This window comes from Rhineura floridana, chromosome 10, assembly GCF_030035675.1.
Source record: "Rhineura floridana isolate rRhiFlo1 chromosome 10, rRhiFlo1.hap2, whole genome shotgun sequence".
In the NCBI taxonomy this organism is placed as follows: Eukaryota; Metazoa; Chordata; class Lepidosauria; order Squamata; family Rhineuridae; genus Rhineura; species Rhineura floridana.
In genome coordinates, this window is record NC_084489.1 from 89,593,174 (window position 1) to 89,616,090 (window position 22,917).

General features: G+C 53.0%; 1 protein-coding gene across 4 annotated transcripts in view; it reads left to right on the forward strand.

Moving 5' to 3' along the window:
- DHX30 (DExH-box helicase 30) overlaps positions 1-22,917 on the forward strand; it is a 42,464-nt gene that overhangs the window by 18,531 nt on the left and 1,016 nt on the right. For 2 of the 4 annotated variants that reach the window (XM_061587779.1, XM_061587777.1), the window contains 16 exons: positions 2,122-2,232; positions 4,416-4,771; positions 6,230-6,353; positions 7,483-7,632; positions 8,516-8,668; positions 9,672-10,493; positions 11,234-11,312; positions 12,039-12,143; positions 12,791-12,966; positions 13,121-13,327; positions 14,614-14,695; positions 15,206-15,399; positions 15,482-15,641; positions 18,121-18,278; positions 18,400-18,503; positions 18,621-18,760. In XM_061587779.1, coding sequence (XP_061443763.1) covers positions 2,122-2,232; positions 4,416-4,771; positions 6,230-6,353; positions 7,483-7,632; positions 8,516-8,668; positions 9,672-10,493; positions 11,234-11,312; positions 12,039-12,143; positions 12,791-12,966; positions 13,121-13,327; positions 14,614-14,695; positions 15,206-15,399; positions 15,482-15,641; positions 18,121-18,278; positions 18,400-18,503; positions 18,621-18,760 — 3,121 coding nt within the window. The remainder of the gene's footprint in view (positions 1-2,121; positions 2,233-4,415; positions 4,772-6,229; positions 6,354-7,482; positions 7,633-8,515; positions 8,669-9,671; positions 10,494-11,233; positions 11,313-12,038; positions 12,144-12,790; positions 12,967-13,120; positions 13,328-14,613; positions 14,696-15,205; positions 15,400-15,481; positions 15,642-18,120; positions 18,279-18,399; positions 18,504-18,620; positions 18,761-22,917) is intronic. The other 2 variants (XM_061587780.1, XM_061587778.1) reach the window with 2 other exon arrangements.

Consider the following 22,917-nt stretch of genomic DNA (forward strand, 5'->3'; position numbering starts at 1 on the left):
GAGTGCAGGACATGGAATAAGGGGCTCTATTTGCAGGAAGCCAGATTTCGACTGGACTTCAGGAAAAACTTCCTGTTAGAGCCATACGACAGTGGAAACAATGACCTAGAGAGGCAGTGGGCTCTCTGACACTGGAGACATTCAAGAGGCAGCTGGACAGCCATCTGTTGGGAATGCTTTGATTTGGATTCCTGTACTGAGCAGGGGGTTGGACTTGATGGCCTTATAGGCCCCTTCCAACTCCACTATTCTATGATCTAAGAAGCAAAAGAGCATGTTGGCTTAGAGAGAACCTTCACACGAGGCCGAGGAGCTGGAAGGAGAAACAGATGCTGCGCTCACAAGAGGGGTGAGGGCTGGGAAAGCTCCCTGGGAAGTAAACTACCCCCAGAGGCAGTGACGCAGCAGCCAGGTTGCCCAAAGAAGGGACCAGAGTCAGCAGTAGATGGAAGCTGTGGCTGGGGGGGGTCGTGTCCTGTTCCAGATGTTTGGCTCTCGGCAGGAGATTTTCTCCCTTTCCACTTCTTCACCCCTTGATATCCTTGAGGACTGGATGATATCGGCTGTTAGCTGTAAATCCACAGCTGGTTGTCCAACTTCACTAGCTCTGCATCAACCTGGAAGGAGGGTCTCGTGTGGAATGTCAGAGGGCTCGGTCCTTAGCCCTTGTGCTGTTCAGCATCTCTGATAAATAACTTGGAAGTGAGTGGGTAGAGGGGGCGCTTATTCTGTTTGCAAGTGACGTGAGGGTTGGGAGGGGCAGCTAACTCCATCAGGCAGAATCAAGGTTCAAGGCAGTCTTGACATGCTGGAGCGCCAGGCCGAAACCAACAAGGCATTTTAATCTAAGTTATTTATGTAAATGTTGTAATTGGTATTTTAGATGATGTACTTTTATATTTGTTATATTGATCTTGTAATTTTATTATTGTATATGTTTCTATGTTTGCCGCCCAGAGAGCTGTTTGCTAGGCGGGCAGGATATAAGCTGAATAAAATAAATAAATAAATAAAATAAATAAACAAGATGAAATTCAACAAATGTAAAATGCTGCATTTAGCTACAAAAAATATCAAAGGCACAAATCTGGGGGAGACCTGGCTTTGCATCAGTGGGTCTTTAAAGGATCTAGGTCAGCCCTTCCCAACCAGTGTGCCTCCAGATGTTGTTGGACCACAACTCCCATCAGCCTCAGCCAGCATTGCCAGTGGTCAGGAAAGATGGGAATTGTGGTCCAACAACATCTGGTGGCCCACTAGTTGGGAAAGGCTGATCTAGGTGATGATCACAAGCTGGACTTGAGCCAGTAGTGTGATGTAGCTAGGGGGGGAAAACAGATGCTGCCTTGGCCTGTCTTATCAGAACCACCGGGTCCAGGTGACCCACAAGCCATGGTTCCATTCTACTCTGTGCTGCGCCAGCTGCATCTCATGTATTGTGAATCCAGTTCAGGACTCCACATTTGGAGAATTGAATTGACAAACTGGAGCTTGTCCGGAGGAGGAGCACAATCAGGACAGTGGGGGGAACCAGAGGCCAGTCCTAGGGGGAATGGTTGGGGAAACAGCGTGTCTAGCATGGAGAAGAGAAGACTTAAGGGGGAAGCATGGCAGCAGTGTTCAGATGTATGAAGAGCTGCCACACGGAAGAGGGAGCAGACTTCTTCCTTTCTACTTCCTCGTTGGGCAGGGCTAAAATGAAAGGATAGAAGTTGCGAGGAAGGACAGACTGGCTGAGCATTAGGAGAAACGGCCGGATAGTGTGAGCTCTTTGACAGTGGGGCACTCTGCCTCTGGAGGTGGTGGTGGTGGGCTCTCCTTTAAGCAGAGGGAGGCGGGGGGATCTGTTGGGGAAGCTGTTGCTGCATCCTGCATTGCCAGTCCTGCCTTGAGTAGGGCAATGGGTTAGATAAGCACCACAGCCCCTTCCAGCTCTGCAGTTCCATGAAAAATGTGTCTTAATTTGGTGCAACGATAAATCTTGTAAGAGATCAGGTGCTGTATGGGGAGAAACCTTCTCCTTCCCTGGTACCCTGAGTCATCTGTTAAAAGCAAAGTATGAGCTCAAAAGATGTACACATACAGTATGTCTGACATCTTGCCCTTCTCATCTCTCTGCAGAAAGTCACGCTGCTCATCAAGTGGCCAAAGAATGTGGAAGTGGAAGGCTATGGGACCAAAAAGATTGATGCTGAGCGACAGGCTGCAGCCGCTGCTTGCCAGCTCTTCAAGGTGATCAGGGGCTGTTCTTCCCTTCTTGCCCCTATTCAGTGGCAGCCACTCATTCTCCCACGTGCTCGGCCCTTGTCCTGTGGTCTGTTCATGCTTTTGTTTCCTCAGTGGCTTTCTTATCTGCTCCTATGATTGGCAGGGCATATATGTGGGCTTCTGGTTGGTGCCGAAGACCAGTAATGCATTAGAAATGGGACTTCCCTTTTGGGGTGGGGGAGTTTAGTTCCATTTAGAGAGCACAGAGAGGAAGCGCAGAATCTCATCCACTTTTATTTACGCTTGGGATGGGTCCCATTGCAATACGCTAAGACCAATGTTAGCCGCCCCACTTCATCTACTAAAATGTTAGTGGCTGTTTTAATGTTTTATAAATATGTTTTAATTACCTGTTTTTAACTGATTGATAATTTTAATGTTTTTTGTAAACCACTTGGAGGTTTTTACATTCAAGCAGTACATTAATTTTGTTAAATAAAATTGCAGGCCTCCAGCAGCTTGCCTCTGATTCTCAAAAGCTAATTTAAAAAGGGGGGGGGGAATCCTGCCTTCCCTCTGGCTTCTGTTATGGCAAAGCTCAAATGGCAGGGAAAAGGCTCAGGCAGCCCCCTGTAGCCATGGGATAAGCGTCCTGGGGGCCAGGGGGAGGTCAGCACACCCACCAAAAGCCCTTGTCCTATCATTTGAGCTAATCTGTTGAGGGTTCCCCCACCAGTGCTTCAGATCATGTGCAACAAAAGCGCACGCACCAGGCCTGTGGAGTCGGTATGTCAAACCTTCAACTCCGACTCCTCTATTTTTCTACTGTCCGACTGCGACTGCTTCACAAACGACAAATGTATATTAATTTATTAATATTAATAAATTAATATTAATATATTAATTTTATTTTGAACTCGGGGTCAGTACGTTTCTACCGACTCCACCCAAAATTGCTTTCGACTCTGTGATTCCACAGCCCTGGTGCTCGCACACACACACCCTTCCTGGGTCAGCAAAATGGTTTTACACACTGAGTGACTGTTGAGGTCAATAACTCAGTCAGCCTAGACGCTAGTCGTGCATGTCAAAGGCAGAAAAAATACCTTTACTTTTCTTTTAAAAAGGGGGGGTTGTAAAATAAGGTTACAGGTATAAAAAGTATCTCCCTCAAATGCTCCCAAACCCTGGATTGTTTTTTTCCCCCAATGTCATCTTGAATTTATATATACAGATATGCATTTGAAACTTGCTGTAAATAATTCCTCCCCTCTGCCCCCACACTCCAGAATCTGAAATGCTGCCTCACTACCTTGCCCTGAGATGCATTCAACTAAGTTTTACTCAGAGCGGGCCCACTGAAATTAATGAATCTAAGTTAGTTGTGTCAGTGGATCTACTCGTGAGTAGGACTAGCTCTCAATACAGCCAACCTTCCCCAACTTGGCGCCCTCCCAGTGTTGTGGACCACAGCTCCCATCAGCCCCAGCATCATGTGACCATGCTGGTTGGGCCTGGTGGGAGTTGTGGTCCAAACCACAGCTGTGGCAAGCTGAGCAGGCCCTAAGCCAGCTGGAAAGGACTAGCCTCAGAGGGAGGCGATGGTAAACCCCCTCTGAATACCACTCACCATGAAATCCCTATTCATAGGTTCTCTATAAGTCAGGATCAACTTGAAGGCAGTCCATTTCTATTTCAAAGTGCCGACAGGAGAAGGTCCCTGTCATGGTGGCAAAGCGTACGCTGTGGATGCTGAAGGTCCCAGGTTCAGTCCCTGGAGATCTCTGCCCTCCCTGTCCATCTAGAAGGATCAGGTCGCAAGGGATTGGAAAGGCTCTTCTGTGCCTGACACCTGGGAAACCATTGCTGGTGGTCAAAGTGGGCAGTACTGGGCCAGATAAGTCCAGCTCGGTGTAAATCAGCATCAGGTGGCGAAGGCCTTTTCAGCTGAGTGGAACTGAGCTTGGAAGTGTAAGATCTCTTACTTGTGAAAGAAGACTATAAGGTGGCAGGATGGGATGCAAGCAGAGAACAAGCGGAATGAGCTCACTCTCCTTCAGAGAGACTCAGGCAAGGGAATCCTCAGGGGGGAAACCCACACATTTCCTCCCCATCTAGCCTCTTCATTGCTGCATGTTTAAAATGCCCTTTTCTTTCCCCTTCATGTGCCCCAGTGACCTTGAGAGTCCGTCTTTTCCTTTTCGCAGGGCTGGGGTCTGCTGGGTCCCAGAAACGAGCTCTTCGACGCTGCCAAGTACCGCATCCTTGCCGAGCAGCTGGGCTGCCCCGATGACAGGTGGTACTCCGAGGGCAGGTGGCGCTCCAAGTCTGGGCCGTCTCTGGCCGACCTCTCGACCTGCTGGCGGCGGATGGAGCCCAGCGAGCCCATCCAGCCCTTGGAGCACAACAGGCTCCCAAAGCCCATCAGAAAGGAAGAGCTGGAGGAGGGCGAGCTGGAAGAAGGAGAGCTGGAGGAGGGCGAGCTGGAAGAAGACGCAATTGACGTTTCTGATTACCTGTCCATGACGCATCCGGGGGCTCACACCCCACCCAGAGACATGAGGTACTACCATGTAACACTGATGAGGGCGGGCAAGGGGCCTTGTCCGCACACGGCTGCCCCCTGGCATCAGTGGGGGCCTCTGCTTTGTGTGGTGCTGTGGTTGCCAGGCTTGGAGCGAGAAGAGGCAGCACTGGATCGCGTCAAATCAAGAACACCACCTTGGAGTCTAGCCCTAAGGGATCAAGACGGCAGGATCTCTTGAGAATCCTCTAGGCCACGGGTGGGGGACCTCTGGCCCAACCCACACCCACATGTCCGTCTGCTGATGTCACTGGGTGCAGTCAGCTGGTGGGCAAAAGGGTGGGGCTGAATCCTGCCGGGTTCTGCTTTGCCAGCCTGTGCCCTTGTGGGGAACGCGCTGTCGAAGCAGCCCCCTGCGGCCAGCAGGATTGAACTCTCCACTCGCCAGCTGGCGAGCAGAGGGTTCAATCCTCCTCAGTTTGGCTGTGCATGCCTGTTCCCCTGCTTGGAACGACTCTGGGCTTCCAAATTCGGTGGGGAGATAAGAATCTGGCCAGAAAAGGTTCTATACCCCACCCCACCCCCTGCTCTGGGCTCTTACGTCTCTGCAGTTCATCAGTCTTTGCTACGTTTGTTTCCATGATGTCCCTCTGGAGCCCTGTGGTGGCCAGGAGAGCAGTGAGGTGGGAAGACTAATCTTGTCACCTGACATGCAGCAAGAGTCTCCTCCCCGCCCCCCGGCCAGTGCAGACATGGAACCAAAGCCCATTCCTGTGAACCTAACCTGTTGCTGTGTGCCTTGCTGCTGCTGCAGCCTGCAAATGCAGCCTTCATTCACCTTGCGTGGTCCCTTCTTAGTCAGGTGTGAGGCAAGTGGTCTTGGCCACATTCTAGAATGCTCCAGGGTTCTGGAGTCAGTGTGATGCAAACAATATTCAGAGCACAGAATGGCATTGCCTTTGATGGCGAGAGGCACCTGCAGGGTCGCCCTCTGGGTGACCGTCCGTGAGAGGCTCACCTTGCCCAAATGTCTGTCTCTGTACAGGCCTTTGGTAGCAATGTCAGCTGTCTTATTTTACTTTTGAAAAGAATAGGAGGGGAAAACCAGAAGTCATTTCCTGCCACTTACAGAGAGAAAACTGAAAACCAGGAAGACTGTGTGTGCTTTGGAGCCACGATGGGAGGGCTGTCCAGGTGTGGCTGCCTGTGGTCAGGGAGTGGGCACCGTGTTTCACCTAGCTTCCAGCTCTTCCCCGTAGCCCTCCTCAGATTCCTCTGCTCCTATCTGTCACCTACATGCTCACCCCAAGGCAAACTCTGCAGCCCATAATAAAACAGAAGAACAAGCTCTTGGGTGCCTGCAGCTACAGATTGATCCCAGGTGGGTGGGAGGGGTAAATCTAGAGACAAGGCAGGCACCAGCAGATGGAGGGAAAGTGGCAACATTTAGGAAGAGGAGATCTAGCAGCCACCTTCTCTTCCCTCTTCCTCCTGCAGGGATGGGTTCTGTCTTGAAATGACTGATGACAACACAGCCCTCCGAGCTCTGACCCAGTTTCCTCTGCCCAAGAACCTCCTGGCCCAGGTGATCCAGATTGCCACTTCTTCGTCCACCGTCAAGGTGAGTTGCTGTGGGTCACGACATCCAGCTACAGAGAGGACGGAGGCAATTCCCTTTGGAGAGGCTGTTCTTAAAGCAGCCAAAGGGGGCATGGGACTTGAGCCTCCGGGACACTGAGCTCCAACAGCAACAGGGTGCGAGCACTGGCAGCCAAAGCAGGAGCTGCCAGAAGGCACGTGAGGCCAGCACCCTGCTGAAGCTGAGCAGGGTCAGGTCTGGTCAGTGCCTGGATGGGAGACCTCCTGGGAACCATATGGAAGCCACCTTGGGTTTCAATCATGAAAAGAAAGGCAGGGTAGAAATGTAATTAATAATAACAATAATAGATAATAAGCAGTGAGCAGGTAACCCAGCATCCAAAGGGGCTTGCAGAGCAAAGGACTTCGCGTGACTTGAGCCAACAAGCGCAGCCACACGCTCTTGTCTGCAAGGGCATGCCAGCACCTATAGGATCACAGGCTAGTCTGCCCCGGGGGAAATCCTCAGAGCAGGCTCTGTTTTGGCTTCTCTGTGTTGACAGTCCAGCCTTTGCTAACCTGGTGCCCTCCGAGTGTTTTGGACTACAACTCCCAGCAGCCCCAGCCAGCAAAGCAGGGCACCAGGTTGGCAAAGGCTGAAATAGTCCTTGGGGCAATGTTCAGCAGTTCCCACCTTTTGTCTTCAGTATCAGGATGCTTCAGTTCCTGGATGCTTATTTTAATTGCCTCCAGTTGTGCTTCACTTTTAATCATTTTGGGGGTTTTAATAATGTTTCTGGTGTACTTTACTGTGACTTGTATGTTTGCTTTGAGACACAAGAATGCTCAGTCTGGCACTTACTGAAGGTGGTGCTCAGTGTTAGTCCTGCTCAGAGTAGACCCACTGAAATTAATAGGCCTAACTAATTTAGGTTCACTTGTTTCAGTGGGCTTACTCTGAGTAGGATTTAGTTGTTTGAAAACCTTAAGCCTTCAGGCAGCGGGGAGATTGGCGAGTCGCTTTCTTAGGAGTAGGGACCAATCCCCAGGTGCTGTGGCCCTAAACAGGGGAATCTTCCAGCAGCCCTGGCTCTGCAAACTTCAGGGGGCAGGGAGGCAGCACACACTGCAAGGGGGACCCCCTCCTGAGCCTTCTGTTTTCTTCTTGCCAGGAGTACATGCAATTCCGGACGGTGGGCACCAAGACCAAAATCTGCAAGCTGACCTTGCGTTGGCCCTGCCCCATGACCTTTGCTGCCAAGGGGCGCCGAAAGGTCGAGGCGGAGAACAAAGCCGCCGCGCTGGCCTGCCAGAAGCTGAAGGTGAGTTGCCGGCACAGGGCCTAATCAGGACCTCCAGTTCAGTCGGCAGGCAAGGAGGCGGCATACGGAGCCTCTCGTGGGTTGAGATCAGCAGAAGGGGCCCTTTTGGTAGTCCCACCATCGGGGGAGGAGTGGCCACGGAGAGGGCCTTCTCTGTGGCGGCCCCTAAGCTGTGGAGCTCCCTCCCCGCCGAGGTGCCTCTGGCAACTTCATTGTACAACTCTCGGCAAATGCTGAAGATGCATCTCTTTACCCTGGCCTTCGCCACCTGATATGTATATTTTTAGGGACAACCCTTTTTGCTGTGATGTTGTTCAGGTTGTTTCTAATTATGTGTTTTTAAATTGTTGTAACCCTCCCTGGGCCCTTTGGGTGAAGGGCGAGTAATACATTCTGAAGATAATGATGATTTGGGTGGGGCAGGGGCCCAAGATTCCTTCCCCAGCATCTCCTGATGAAGGAGCTCTGTCAGTGAAGGCTGGCCCCTTAGGGCCAAGGGGGCACTGCCCCACCAGCCCTGGTTTGCCCTCAGCCAGCCTGCAGCTGCCTGCCTTCTTACGTGGGTGGCCCTAGCTGTCAGCTTCCTCCTTAATCTGCGTTTCCCTTGCAGAACTCTCAGGCGGAATTAGTTGACTCTGCCTGTCGTTGGCTCTGACTCCACCTACTGTTGGGCTCCTTGCCTTCTGTCCCGCCTGTCCCAGTGGCCACCAGCCAGCGCTGGTCTCTGGTAGCTGGGCCAGGAAGGACCTCTGCCTGCCAGTCTCCTTTCCAGAGCAGGAAATTTCCCTCCCCGAGGAGGCGCCGTCTCCCATCCGCCTGCCCAGGCATGAGGTTGGCCTGTCTCCCCGTCTTCTAGCTTCACCTCACCCTTCCTCCCTTCCAGAGCCTCGGCTTAGTGGACAAGAACAACAACCCCCTGAGCCATGCCATGTACAATATGACGTCCCTGCGGGAGCTGGGCGAGAACCAGCGGAAGCCCTGCCACATTAAGGTCCCCGAGGCCACGCTGCGCAAGATCGAGAACTACCTGAACCATGTAAGCCGTGGCTGTGTCACAGAGAGCAGGCTGAGCTTAGATTCCAGATCGGAATGTTGGCATGTGTGTCATCGCAGAGGATGTGTGTACGGATATATCTGGGAGCAGCCAAACGTGGTTCTCTTTCTGTCACTGGCTTAGGGAAACAGTTGAAGAAATCTTGTCTTGCCTCCTTATTGCAAGTGTGCCTCCCCACACATCATTGGCTGAGCAGCTGTGGTGTCATGGAATGTTGGTAAACATTCTGACTGCTTGGGGTGAAAGTATTATTGCTGATACTGAGCAGTAGCAGAACTTCTGTGAGTGAAACAAAAGGTCAGTTTGGAATCCAGACTTCAGGTGGGAGAACAGCTTCCCTCAAGCCCTTGACCTGAGGAAGGGCTATGGGGCTCATGGAGACACAAGGGAGCCTGTCTGAAAGCAGGTAGACAAGAGAGCTTTAGAGCATTGCAGACACTTTGGGGTGGGAAGCGGAATGCTAGTTTCACATTTATTTGAATGTAGCCGGACAAGTTTTTCTCTCCAGGTTTCTAGTATCCCACATTTTCCCTCCAGGACTCAAAACTGCCTCTTAAGCTTGCCTATTGTTAGTGGTTGTAGTGTCTGCATTATGCAGATACTCTTCTCCTTGCAATAATCTGGATGAGTAAATATTACAAAGAAGCGAGTTTTAAGAGTGGGCAGCCCAAGCCCCGTGAGTAAATTCATAGCCAACCCAGTGGTCTAATTCAGCTCTTCCATGCTAAACATGGAAGCAAGGCTCCACCCTCGTAAAGGTTATGTAGCAGTCAGAGGACGAGGCCACTGTCCCCTCTCTCTCCCCACTAATAACTGTTGCCCATGTTTAATCTGTCCCAGAGAACCCTGGAAAAGGGCTTTCTCCCTACTTGAGAGCCATGATGCTTGAGCAGCTGTGGGCGGGTGTTTTTAGCCAGCAGAAGTGTGTTACAAAGGCATGAGGTTGAAGAGAAGGCCTCTCTGCTGACTTCCTCCCCTCTCTCAGTTCCCAGTGGACACCAGGGAGTCCAGGCCACGCCTTGCAGATGACATGATGAACCTGAGCAAGGAGACAGGCACCCTCAGCGACGCCATCACGGGCAAAAGCTACATCCCCATGTCGGAGTCCGAAGAAGTGCGTCTCGGCCAGAACCTCCTGTCCCTCTGGAAGCGGAAAGGCACTGCCTGGCAGGAGACCCACCCTCTGCCTGTGGATTCCCACAGGGAAGCAATCCTCTCGGCCGTGGAGCAGAACCCAGTAGTGGTGATAGCTGGGGACACGGGTTGCGGGAAAACGACTCGCATTCCCCAGTTGATGCTGGAGCACTACATCCTGGAGGGGCGCGGCGCACAGTGCAACATGGTCATCACCCAGCCTCGGCGCATTAGCGCCATCTCCGTGTCCCAGCGCGTGGCTCAGGAGCTGGGCCCCAACATGAGGAAAAACGTGGGCTACCAGGTGCGGCTGGAGAGCAAGCCGCCTGCCCGGGGGGGAGCCCTCCTGTTCTGCACCGTGGGCATCCTCCTCCGGAAGCTGCAGGGCAACCCTCGCCTGGAGGGGGTCAGCCACATCATTGTGGACGAGGTGCACGAGCGCGATGTCAACACTGACTTCCTCCTCATCCTGCTCAAGGGCATCCAGAAGCAAAACCCCGGGCTCCGGCTGGTGCTGATGAGCGCCACGGGGGACAACCAGCGGTTCTCGCAGTACTTTGGGGACTGCCCGGTGGTCAAGGTGCCAGGCTTCATGTATCCTGTCAAAGAGTATTACCTGGAGGAAATCATGGCCATGCTGCGGCGCCACAGGCACCGGCACTACGAGGTCAAGGTGAGCCCAAGGCTGCTTGGAAGGTAGTGCAAGTGCTCTCTGAGCTTCTGCCTCATCCTAGAATCATAGAATAGTAGAGTTGGAAGGGGCCTATAAGGCCAACAAGTCCAGTCCCCTGCTAAATACAGGAATCCAGCTTAGCATACCCAATAGGTGGCTGTCCAGCTGCCTCTTGAAGGCCTCCAGTGTCGGAGAGCCCACCTCCTCTCTAGGTAATTGGTTCCTTTGTCGTATGGCTCTAACAGTTAGGATGTTCAGCTGAAATCTGGCTCTCTGCAACTTGAGCCCATTATTCTGTGTCCTGCACTCTGGGACGATCGAGAAGAGATCCCGGCCCTCCTCTATGTGACAACCTTTCATGTACTTGAAGAGTGCTATCATATCTCCTCTCAGTCTTCTCTTCTCCAAGCTAAACATGCCCAGTTCTTTCAGTCTCTCCTCATAAGGCTTTGTTTCCTGTTTCCTCTGTTGCCTCTGCCCCTTTTTCTGCTTATACCCAGTGGCTGCTGGCAGCTCGGTCACTGCTTGCCAGAAACCCTGGGGTGCAGCTACCAGTCAGCGCAGACAACACTGAGCTAGATGGACTAATGGTCTGAGTCACTATAAGGCCGCTTCCTGTGTTCTGTTGACGGTTCAGTTATGCTGCTGCTGGCTTTGAGGGTCTCCCGGACTTCTCCCCCTCGTGCTCTCACCCGCTTGCTGCGCAGGTCCTCATATGTTTGCCTCTTCTTATCCCTCAGCAGTCGGATGAGGAGTGTGTCCTTGACCTCGAGCTGATCACTGACCTCATTCTTCAGATCGATGCCCACGGAGAGCCAGGTAGGTGGCAGAGCTGCCGCTTCCCAGCCTTCATCCTCTGCTTTGATCGGCCAGAGGGCTTTTTACTGGGAGAGACCCAGTTCAGATGGGCAAGCACGATCGGGCTGTAAAAATGCACGTGGGGCAGAAGGAGTTTAAAAGTACTCATTCAAGCCAGGGGGTGGGAGGAAGTAAAAATTTGAGCAAAGTACAGTTTTTGGTTTCGGGGTGGGGTGGGGAAGAATAGGTGTGCATGTAACCCTGGCCTAATCCTGTGGGGAGAGGGAAGGACTGTTTAAACCATACAACAGCCTCTGCCAACCTGGTGCCCTCCAGCTTTGTTTGACTACAACTCCCGTCAGCACAGCTAGCTGATGGGAGTTGTAGTCCAAAATAGCTGGAGGGCACCAGGTTGGCAGAGGTTACCCCACTGGCACGAAGTGACCAGCAAAGGGGGTCAGGCACTGCTTTAGGCCCAGCTCTCCTCTCCCTACTGATTCATTTGGAAGGTCAGACATTGTCTCTGAATAGGGAGCATTAGCCAAAGGCAAACTGAAAGGTGATGCACTGCGGCTTTGCTGAAATTAAGCCAGCCTTGGTCTGGTCAGTATCTGGATGGGAAACCTCCTCAGCCCCCCACCGCACTGCACCCCATCCGCATGCCACCTTGAGCTCCCTGGTGGGAAGGAGGGGTGGAGATACCATCATCCTCATAAAGAGGCATCGTCCTGCCTTTGCTCGTTGCAGGCGGGATTCTGTGTTTCCTCCCTGGCTGGCAGGAGATCAAAGGAGTGCAGCAGCGTCTCTTGGAGACTCTTGGTCCTCACAGCAACCGCTACCTTGTCTTACCAGGTGAGGTGGTATTGCCTTCTGTCTGCCTCACTGTGGGATTTGCTGGGGTGTGGGTAGAGTGGACTAGTGCTGGGAGTAGGACGACATGTCTTGTTCAGACCAACTGCCTGGATCAGAGGTAGCCAACATGGTGCCTTCTAGATGTTGTTGGACTCCAGCTCCCATCGTTCTTTCCCACTGGCCATGATGGCTAGGGCCGATGGGAATTGTAGACCCCCAAAACAAAGGAGACAGTATCTCAAGATGCTGAAGAAGTGAGAGAAGCAGAAACAGTCCAACGGGTTTTCACCAATTTAAAGGCCGCCTTCAGTTGCCGGTTAATGTGAATGTGTCTCAGACATCTCTGCAGCCATTTTTCAATTGGAGCCCTGAAGAGGGCCTTTAAATACTAACTGGCCAAAATGCACTGGGCTGTTTCAAAAATAAATTCATTTTTCAGCCTCCTGAGATACAGTCTCTTCTTGGCTTTGTGTTCATTTTGGATGCTCTCCTGGCTTTGCATTATTTGTTCTTTTTTCTGGGAATTGTAGCCCAGCGGCATCTGGATGGCACCGCTTTGGCTACCACTGGCCTAGGTTGGAGGGAAGGGGGACAGATGCTCACTGCTGTTTCTCCTCCTCACTCCCCTCCCCTCCACCCATCACTAGTGCATTCCAACATCCCAATGATGGACCAGCAGAGCATCTTCCCACGTCCTCCTCCCGGCGTACGGAAGATCGTCCTGGCCACCAACATTGCCGAAACCTCCATCACAATCAACGACATTGTGCATGTTGTGGACAGCGGGACCCACAAGGAGGAGCGCTACGATCTCAAGACCAAGGTTCATCTCTTGCTTGTTCTGCAGTCTGTCTTGGGGCACTGTTCTCTCCAGAGAGGTGTATTCATCACAGGTTGCCACGAAATGAGAAGAGAGTTTGATCCGCAGGGGGAGAGTGGAGGTCTTGGGTGGGATCGTAACGCGTCTCTTTCCCCAGGTCTCGTGCCTTGAGACTGTTTGGGTATCCAAGTCTAACGTCATCCAGAGACGAGGGCGCGCCGGCCGCTGCCAGTCTGGCTTTGCCTACCACCTCTTCCCTCGCAGCCGCCTGGAAAGGATGCCCACCTTCCAAGTGCCTGAGATCCTCCGCACCCCCCTTGAGAACCTGGTGGTTCAAGCTAAGATACACATGCCGGAGAAGACAGTACGTAGAGGCCCCCTGCCTGCAGGGCTCCTCTTCATTTCTTATTTTTACTGTTGATAAAGGTAACAGTGAAGCATCAACACAAGCAATTATCCTGCTCTGTGGCTTGTTCTAATGGGCAGCCAGGAGATCTGAGCTTACAAACTGCACACACAAAACCCCCAAATGCTTAGATGGTGTCTGAATAGGTGTCTAGGTCAGGATTCTGAGCCATTTTGGAGCTGTTTAAAGCCAAAGGCTCAACTTGTCAAAGAGTTTATTGCACTTAGAAGGAAATGCTGGATGTCCAGGTCAGGAAGAGATAGTATATTTGCATCTTCCGGTTCCTAGCTGTCCCATCTTTCTTGTCACCTCTCTACCCTGCATCCCATGCCTTGGATGATGATGATGATTTATTAAATTTATATCACCCCTGGGCTTTATTGACTCCACTGGCTCCCAATTTGTTTCCGGGCCCAATTCAAAGTGCTGGTTCTGACCTTTAAAGCTCTACCTGAGGGACCGCTTACACCCATATGTACCTGCCCGGGATTTAAGATCATCTGCCTCTGGTCTCCTCTGCGTGCCTGGAGTGAAAGAAATTAGAGTGACAGGCACATGGGAGAGAGCCTTTTCAGCTGTGGCGCCCAGGCTTTGGAATATTCTACCCCAAGAAGCCCTCTCTGCTCCCTCCCTGATGGTTTTCTGGAGACTTCTGAAAACGATCTTGTTACGGAGAGCCTTTAAATAGATAAATATCCCACCGGCAAACAAACAAGAAAACACTAAAAACATCTATAAAACATCTCAAAAACAAAACCTGTACGTGATGCCAATTGTGCCTGAGGTGTGGGAATGTAACTATTGGTTGTCCATCTCTCCATTATTGGAAGGGTTGGCCATCTTCAGGCTTTGTGCGCTGCAGACACAGAACCGTGACTGTTGATATTCTGCTCCTGAGCTTTCAAGGCTGTAAATGGAAGGCATTGCTAAATAATCAGGCCAGCAGTTTCTCTAGCTCAGCCTCTGCCCACCCAGTGCCCTCCAGATATTTTGGACTGCAACTCCCATCAGCCCCAGCATCACCCAGGAGTTGATGGGAGTTAGAGTCCATGACGTTTGGAGGGCACCAGGTTGGCAAAGGCTGAGAACCGAGAGAGGCTTTGAGTGAGCTGCTCTCTGCTTGACTTTGCTTGTTGATGTCCCTGAAGGCCAAAACTGGCACACCCACGTTCAGGCCTGTGGGCTGTCCGGAGCCCCCTTTCCCTGGAGCTTATGGGGCTTCTCTGTGTGGTTTTTGTCCCCAGGCCGTTGAGTTCCTCTCCAAAGCCGTGGATAGTCCTGACATCAAAGCTGTGGATGAAGCAGTCATCCTTTTGCAGGAGATTGGTGAGTTACAGGGAGGCTGTCTGGGGAACGGAGAGCTCATAAGGATGTAAGGAGGCTGCCCTACCCTGAGTCAGACCGCTACGCCATCCCTCAGTCTGGTCTGCACCAGCCTTTCCCAACCTTTGGGTCCCCCCACACAGAGATGATGCTGGACTGCAACTCCCATCAGCCCCTGCAGCCAGCATGGCCAGTGGTCAGGAATTATGGGAACTGTAGTCCAGCCACATCTGGGGACCCAAACGTTGGGAAAGGCTGGCCTACACTGACTGGCAACGACTCTCCAGGATTTCAGACAAGGGTCGTTCTCAGTCCTCCCTGGAGATGCCATTGGGGCCTGGCTTAGGGACCTTCTGCTGTTGAGCCCCAGCCGTTCTGCCTGTGGCTGGGCTGGGTTGCTTCTCCGTATGTCCTGTGGCCACTGAGGCTGCGCAGACAGCGCAGACAGCCGTGCCCTTTCCCCTCCTAGCCGGTCTCCCAAGCAGTCATTTGCTGATGCTGCCCCTCTTTCAGGTGTGCTGGACCACAGGGAGGCCTTGACCACTCTGGGCAAGCGCCTGGCTCAGATCTCCACGGACCCACGGCTGGCCAAGGCAATAGTGCTGGCTTCCATCTACCGCTGCATCCATCCCCTCTTGGTCATCGTCTCCTGCCTCACAAGGGACCCGTTCAGCAGCAGTCTGCAGAACCGCACGGAGGTGGACAAGGTGAGGGCCAGCACGGAGAGGGAGGAGTGGAGGGAGGGAGGGAGGATCCACCAGGCATCTGAGCAGCCTTCCTCTTTCCTAGGCCAAGGCTGTCCTGAGCCGGGAGAGCGGCAGCGACCACCTGGCGTTCGTGCGGGCGGTGGCCGGCTGGGAGGACGTGCTGCGGCGCAGGGACAGCCGAGCTCGCGACAACTACCTGCAGGATTACCTCCTTTATGCGCCCAGCCTGCGTTTCGTCAACGGTGAGTGGAGGGGTGCCCTTCCCGTACAAGGAACGTAGGAAGCCCCATGACGCTGAGTCAGACCCTTGGTCCGTCTAGCCGGCACGGTCTGCACGGACTGGCAGCAGCTTTGAGACAGGAGTCTCTCCCAGCCCTACCTAGAGATGCCAGGCGTTGATCCTGGGGCCTTCGGCAAGCAAAGCATTTATCTATTTATTTCCTTACATTGATACCCCGCCTCAAGGAACCCCAGGCAGGATACGCGTGGTTCTCAAGTGGTCTTCCATCCCGGCACTCACCAGGCCCAGACCTGCTTGGCTTCAGTGCGGTGGTGGCCTTGTGTGCCTTCAGACCATCCCTTGGAGCATGCGGTCTGCAACTGAGCACCAGCCCTTCCCCCCATGACTTGTTTTTGCCTTGGCCTAGACGGCTCCTTTCCCCGTTGCACAGCCCTCTGCTCCTTCAGTGAGTGCCTGGAGGTGGAACATCTAAGTGGCCCCTTGTCTGTCCAGTGGACTTTTTTTTAATTGAAGCAGCTTACACCGATAAAACTGTTCTTGCGTTAGGACAGCCTTTCCCCATCCTCTTGGCCTCCAGTTATTTGGACTGCCCCTCCTGTGAGCCCCACCCAGCATAGCCATACTGGCTGGGGCTGATGGGAGTTGTAGTCCAAAACATTGGGGGGGCACCGTGTTGGGGGGAAAGGCTGTGTTAACCCAGTAATGTTGCTCTCTCCCTTACGTACACACACACACAAAATAGGGTGACACCTTCGAAGGTCAATTCAGCTGTTCTGCTAGTTTGTAGTTCAGAACAGCTGGAGGGCACCAGGGTTGGTGAAGGCTGGGATAATTCTTGTAGCGAAAAGGCCTGTTCTTTCCCAGACCCATGCAAAAACACAGGCGTTCCTTTTTCTTAAATAGGAGGGGAACAGCAATGCCAATTGCCGTGTGAGATTTTACTCAGTTTATAGACTGGATAGCATTGAAGCTCTCTCTCCCCCCCCCCCAGCTACCTCTGATTGTTTTTCCTTAAAAGAATTCTGGGACAAACTCAGTAGCCTTGTTCATAATGTGTTCGTCGCTTCAACAGCCTGGCACTTTTTTAAAGGTTGGTAGGTAAAATATATTGCTGTGCTTCTTCAGAGCAGGGATGGTGAATGTCTGTGAGGCCCTCCAGATGTTACTGGCTTACAACTCCCAACATTCCTGGCCATTGACTTATGTTTGTTGGGGCTGATGGGAGCTGGAGTCCAGCAACATCTCGGGGGGGGGCACAGGTTCTCCATCCATGCCATACTCTGGGTTAAATGGCAGCCCTGGATCCCCGTTGGCACCATGTTCCCAACATGCCCACCCATCTTCTTTGTTGATGAAAGAGAGAAGAACTGTGCCCTTGAGAAAGTCTGCCTACTTCTGAGGGAGTGGGCAGGGTTGTTGCTGTGGATCTGAGTGAGAGAGCTGTGAGTGGTGCAGAGAGGGAGATTTAATTTGGGCCTTTGGGTGAAAGGAAGGGCACCACAGAGCTTTGGATCTCTCCCATTCCCCCAGTCCTGCCTTGCTAAGGGCGTTGCTGGCAACTGCTGCCTTCTGTGCCTCACAGCCCTGCCTCTGTCAATGTGGAGGGGAAAGAGCCAGTGGAGGAGCCTGTCAGGCTCCCTCCCGTGTGGTCACTGCCTTGTCATGGTCCCACCTCAGGGTCCTGGTCTCTTAACGGTTCTCTCACCGGCTGTAGCAAAGATCTCTCAAAATCCCACTGCTAGGCAGCACCACCAGACACTCCCTGTAAACAATATTGCCTTGAGACTGTGCCTTCGTCTCCTCCTGGCTTATTGCTACTTTGTGTCTGGGTGCACTTACAGGCCTCAACCCCCCTGTATCTTTGTGCCTGTAAAGATTACAGCCCTAGGTTGCTCTGGATACCTGATGATGTTACACTATCTCTTCACCGCTGCCACCATTGATACTGTTTCCCCAACTTGGTATATGCCCTGCCCACTCTTCTGGTCTGTGTAAACCCAGCCAAGGAACAGGCGTTTTGGTAAACCAAGAAATATTTATTTATATACACAGGGAATAACAAGATTACTTAAATGTTTAGTCAGCAAGCGTGTGATTTCATAAGATGCGTTACTCTTTGTGTTTCTTAGTCATAAATAACCTGCCTCACTACCCGCCTAATCCAATCCACCCAACAACCCTCTCCAAAACCAACCAACCCTCCAGAACCCTCCGAAGCAACAGAACTGTCATCCTCTCATTTATACCTTCAGACGCTCAAATTCTCAGCCAATCATCAGCCAACATTCTCCAACATGTACCCATGTACTCCCCCCTCTCACTTAGTCTACTTACCACATATACTCTAATAAACCCGTACTTACCATATTTACGGTATTATATATATACAGGGACATCACAGAGCCCCTGACTGAACTTGCCCCGGGCACTTTCCCTCACTTGCGTTTGTCGCTCAGCTGTGCCTCCTCTGTCCCCTGCAGGCCTGGTGAAGCAATTCTCAGAAAACCTCTACGAGGCCTACCTGGTGCCAACCCCCTCGGGCTGCCTCTTGCCCTCCTCTGTCTGCAACCAGTACAGTGAAGAAGAAGAGCTGGTGAAGGGTGTTCTTATGGCTGGGCTGTACCCCAACCTCATCCAGGTAAGAGAGGCGGTAATACATACTGAGCTGCAGTGTCAAATTTATTCCCGTTGGCCACGCAGCCATCAACTCTTTGCCAGGCGTGTGGTTAACAGATCCTTTTTGCTGCTCACCTTCCCAGGTCAGGCAAGGCAAAGTGACCAGGCAGGGCAAGTTCAAGCCCAACAGCTACACGTACCGGACCAAGGCTGGGACTGTCCTCCTGCACAAGTCGACCATCAACAGGTGGGTGGGCCCGGCCGAAGCGTGCTCCAGCTCAGGTGGCAGCTGGGCAGGCACTGGGGGCCGAGAGGGGCAGGGTGGTCAGGCGTGAGAAGGTCTCTTCCTTCCTCTTCCCTGCAGGGAGGCCTCAAAGCTCTACAGCCGCTGGCTGACGTACTTCATGGCGGTCAAGTCCAACGGCGGCGTCTTTGTGCGCGACTCCTCGCAGGTGCACCCCCTGGCCGTGCTGCTCATGACGGACACAGACATCCACGTGCGGGGTGAGCGCCACGGTTGCACGCGGACACGGCCTCCGGGTTCCCCCCTTGCTGCTCCTGCAAGGCCCAGCCGCGCCCTTGGCTCTTAGAAAGGTCAAACAGGCTGTGGGCCTTACCTGCCTGGAGAGTCCTTCTCAGTGAATCCCTCACAGGTCTGGCACACTCTTCCTCTTGAGGTTCCCCAGAGCTCCAACCTGGTTTCATGTCCACATTTGTCCCTGTCTCCTCCCCCCAGCACACAGGTTGGGGAGACTTCATCCACATTTCATGCTGCGTTGTCATCTTCTACTCCAGGGATGAGAAACCACCTCATTTGGCCCTCCAAGCCTCCCCAATTGACCCGCAAGAGCATTTTAGCCAAGCAACACCCACCTGCCCTACACCTGATGCCATACATGATGCCAGGTGTGTGGCAGGTGAAAACCTGGCTCAGTCAAAAGGGGGTTTTCAGGCACCATCAGTCAGCTGATCGGTGGAGCTGAGCCCCATGTAAAGTGTTGCCCACAACAGAACTTCATACGGTCTTCATAAGGCCCCTGTAGGAAAAAAAGTTACACTGGTGTCATTGTGACATCGGATGATTTGACAGATGGGCCTCTCCGTCTACCTGTCACACGTGGCCCACAAGGGGTGGGGGAGGTACCAGTCTGGCCCATCAGCTGCTCCCAATAATAATAATAATAAATAATAAATTTTATTTCGAGGCCGCCTATCTGGCCGCACAAGCGGCCGCTCTAGGCGGCGTACAAGATAAAGTAAAATACAACATACAAACTACATAAAAACCCAAGAACTACAATATAAAACGAAACCGAACCCACCCATAGCTAAAACCAATGGCACCCAAAAGAAAACAAAACAAAAGACAAAACCCCAGCCCAGCTCAGCCAGCCGGCTTATGTATCCCTCCAAAGAGGGACAGGTGATGGAAATGAGTCACAGCTGGCTGGGTGCCTGGGACCTGGTCCTGCAGGAGGCACGTCTGCCAGGCAGCAGTCCCACTGGGAAGGGTGGTGGAGGTGCTGTTCCAACAGCAGCAGCAACAGCAGGCTCTCCTTCCCTGGGTGGCAATGTTCTCCTTCTTCCTGCAGGCACTGGGTCTCCCAGGCCACCTCAGCCAGCCGGCTTATGTATCCCTCCCAAGAGGGACAGGTGATGGAAATGAGTCACAGCTGGCTGGGTACCTGGGACCTGGTCCTGCAGGAGGCACGTCTGCCAGGCAGCAGTCCCACTGGGAAGGGTGGTGGAGGTGGTGTTCCAACAGCAGCAGCAACAGCAGGCTCTCCTTCCCTGGGTGGCGATGTTCTCTTCTTCCTGCAGGCACTGGGTCTCCCAGGCCACATCAGCCAGCCGGCTTATGTATCCCTCCCAAGAGGGACAGGTGATGGAAATGAGTCACAGCTGGCTGGGTACCTGGGACCTGGTCCTGCAGGAGGCACGTCTGCCAGGCAGCAGTCCCACTGGGAAGGGTGGTGGAGGTGCTGTTCCAACAGCAGCAGCAACAGCAGGCTCTCCTTCCCTGGGTGGCGATGTTCTCTTCTTCCTGCAGGCACTGGGTCTCCCAGGCCACATCAGCCAGCCGGCTTATGTATCCCTCCAAAGAGGGACAGGTGATGGAAATGAGTCACAGCTGGCTGGGTACCTGGGACCTGGTCCTGCAGGAGGCACGTCTGCCAGGCAGCAGTCCCACTGGGAAGGGTGGTGGAGGTGGTGTTCCAGCAGCAGCAGCAGCAACAGCAGGCTCTCCTTCCCTGGGTGGCGATGTTCTCCTTCTTCCTGCAGGCACTGGGTCTCCCAGGCCACCTCAGCCAGCCGGCTTATGTATCCCTCCCAAGAGGGACAGGTGATGGAAATGAGTCACAGCTGGCTGGGTACCTGGGACCTGGTCCTGCAGGAGGCACGTCTGCCAGGCAGCAGTCCCACTGGGAAGGGTGGTGGAGGTGCTGTTCCAACAGCAGCAGCAACAGCAGGCTCTCCTTCCCTGGGTGGCGATGTTCTCTTCTTCCTGCAGGCACTGGGTCTCCCAGGCCACCTCAGCCAGCCGGCTTATGTATCCCTCCAAAGAGGGACAGGTGATGGAAATGAGTCACAGCTGGCTGGGTACCTGGGACCTGGTCCTGCAGGAGGCACGTCTGCCAGGCAGCAGTCCCACTGGGAAGGGTGGTGGAGGTGGTGTTCCAGCAGCAGCAGCAGCAGCAACAGCAGGCTCTCCTTCCCTGGGTGGCGATGTTCTCCTTCTTCCTGCAGGCACTGGGTCTCCCAGGCCACCTCAGCCAGCCGGCTTATGTATCCCTCCCAAGAGGGACAGGTGATGGAAATGAGTCACAGCTGGCTGGGTGCCTGGGACCTGGTCCTGCAGGAGGCACGTCTGCCAGGCAGCAGTCCCACTGGGAAGGGTGGTGGAGGTGGTGTTCCAACAGCAGCAGCAACAGCAGGCTCTCCTTCCCTGGGTGGCGATGTTCTCCTTCTTCCTGCAGGCACTGGGTCTCCCAGGCCACATCAGCCAGCCGGCTTATGTATCCCTCCCAAGAGGGACAGGTGATGGAAATGAGTCACAGCTGGCTGGGTACCTGGGACCTGGTCCTGCAGGAGGCACGTCTGCCAGGCAGCAGTCCCACTGGGAAGGGTGGTGGAGGTGGTGTTCCAACAGCAGCAGCAGCAACAGCAGGCTCTCCTTCCCTGGGTGGCTATGTTCTCCTTCTTCCTGCAGGCACTGGGTCTCCCAGGCCACCTCAGCCAGCCGGCTTATGTATCCCTCCAAAGAGAGACAGGTGATGAAAATTAGTCACAGCTGGCTGGGTGCCTGGGACCTGGTCCTGCAGGAGGCACGTCTGCCAGGCAGCAGTCCCACTGGGAAGGGTGGTGGAGGTGGTGTTCCAACAGCAGCAGCAACAGCAGGCTCTCCTTCCCTGGGTGGCGATGTTCTCCTTCTTCCTGCAGGCGCTGGGTCTCCCAGGCCACCTCAGCCAGCCGGCTTATGTATCCCTCCCAAGAGGGACAGGTGATGGAAATGAGTCACAGCTGGCTGGGTACCTGGGACCTGGTCCTGCAGGAGGCACGTCTGCCAGGCAGCAGTCCCACTGGGAAGGGTGGTGGAGGTGGTGTTCCAACAGCAGCAGCAGCAACAGCAGGCTCTCCTTCCCTGGGTGGCGATGTTCTCCTTCTTCCTGCAGGCACTGGGTCACCAGGCTGACCAGGTGACCCAAGGCTCTCTCCCAGGTGCAGCATTGAGGCTCTTTGATCTGGGCAAGCCTTTATGAGCCCAGGGTTTTCCAATATTTTAGTTAGTGTGGTATATGTTGCGGGGGGGGGGGGGGGGAGGGAGGAGGTCTTTAGATGTTTCACTAGGGACTACAAGATTCTATTGGTACCTGAATAAAGCTTCAGTCAGCTGAGCGCTCAGGTCATCCTCCTTTTGTTTGTCCTGCATGTGCTTTTGTAGTGTCTTAATTCTGGTGTGCAGCAGAGAATGAAAGAAATTGTCATCCTTGCTTCTAACTGTGACTAGCAGCAAGCTGTTTTTATCGTTCGCTGTCTCTAAAAAAGTACGGTCCTGCGTTGACAATGGATTTACTTAAGTGATTGCTCATCTGCCTTTTAACCAGTAGATTCTTGTATCGGCTGACAGCCTTTGGCTTATAGAATCATAGAATAGTAGTGTTGGAAGGGGCCTATAAGGCCATCAAGTCCAACCCCCTTGTGATTCTTTTTCCAAGAGGTCTACGTCAGGCTAACCTGCAACTGTGGTCTTGTTACAGAATGGAGGGCATTTTGCTGGAGTTGGAGGGAATATTGTATTGCAGAAACTTAAGGACTGGACTATTGTTAGGGAAGCCTTCCCCAATGTGGTGCCCTCCAGGTGTTTTGGACAGACAACTCGCATCAGCTGCATGAAGAAGCCCTTTCTTTTGTCTGTCCCGAATCTTCCAATGTTCAGCTTCATTGGATGTCCACCAGTCCCAGTGTTATTTATTTATTTATTTATTTTATTACATTTATGTACCGCCCCATAGCTGAAGCTGTGTGGGCGGTTTGCAGCAATTAAAAACTAATATACACATTTTAAAACATAAACAATTTAAAAACACAATTTTTAAAAAAATTTAAAAACTTAAAAACATATTCTAAAATACCTGGGAGAAAAGGAAAGTCTTGACCTG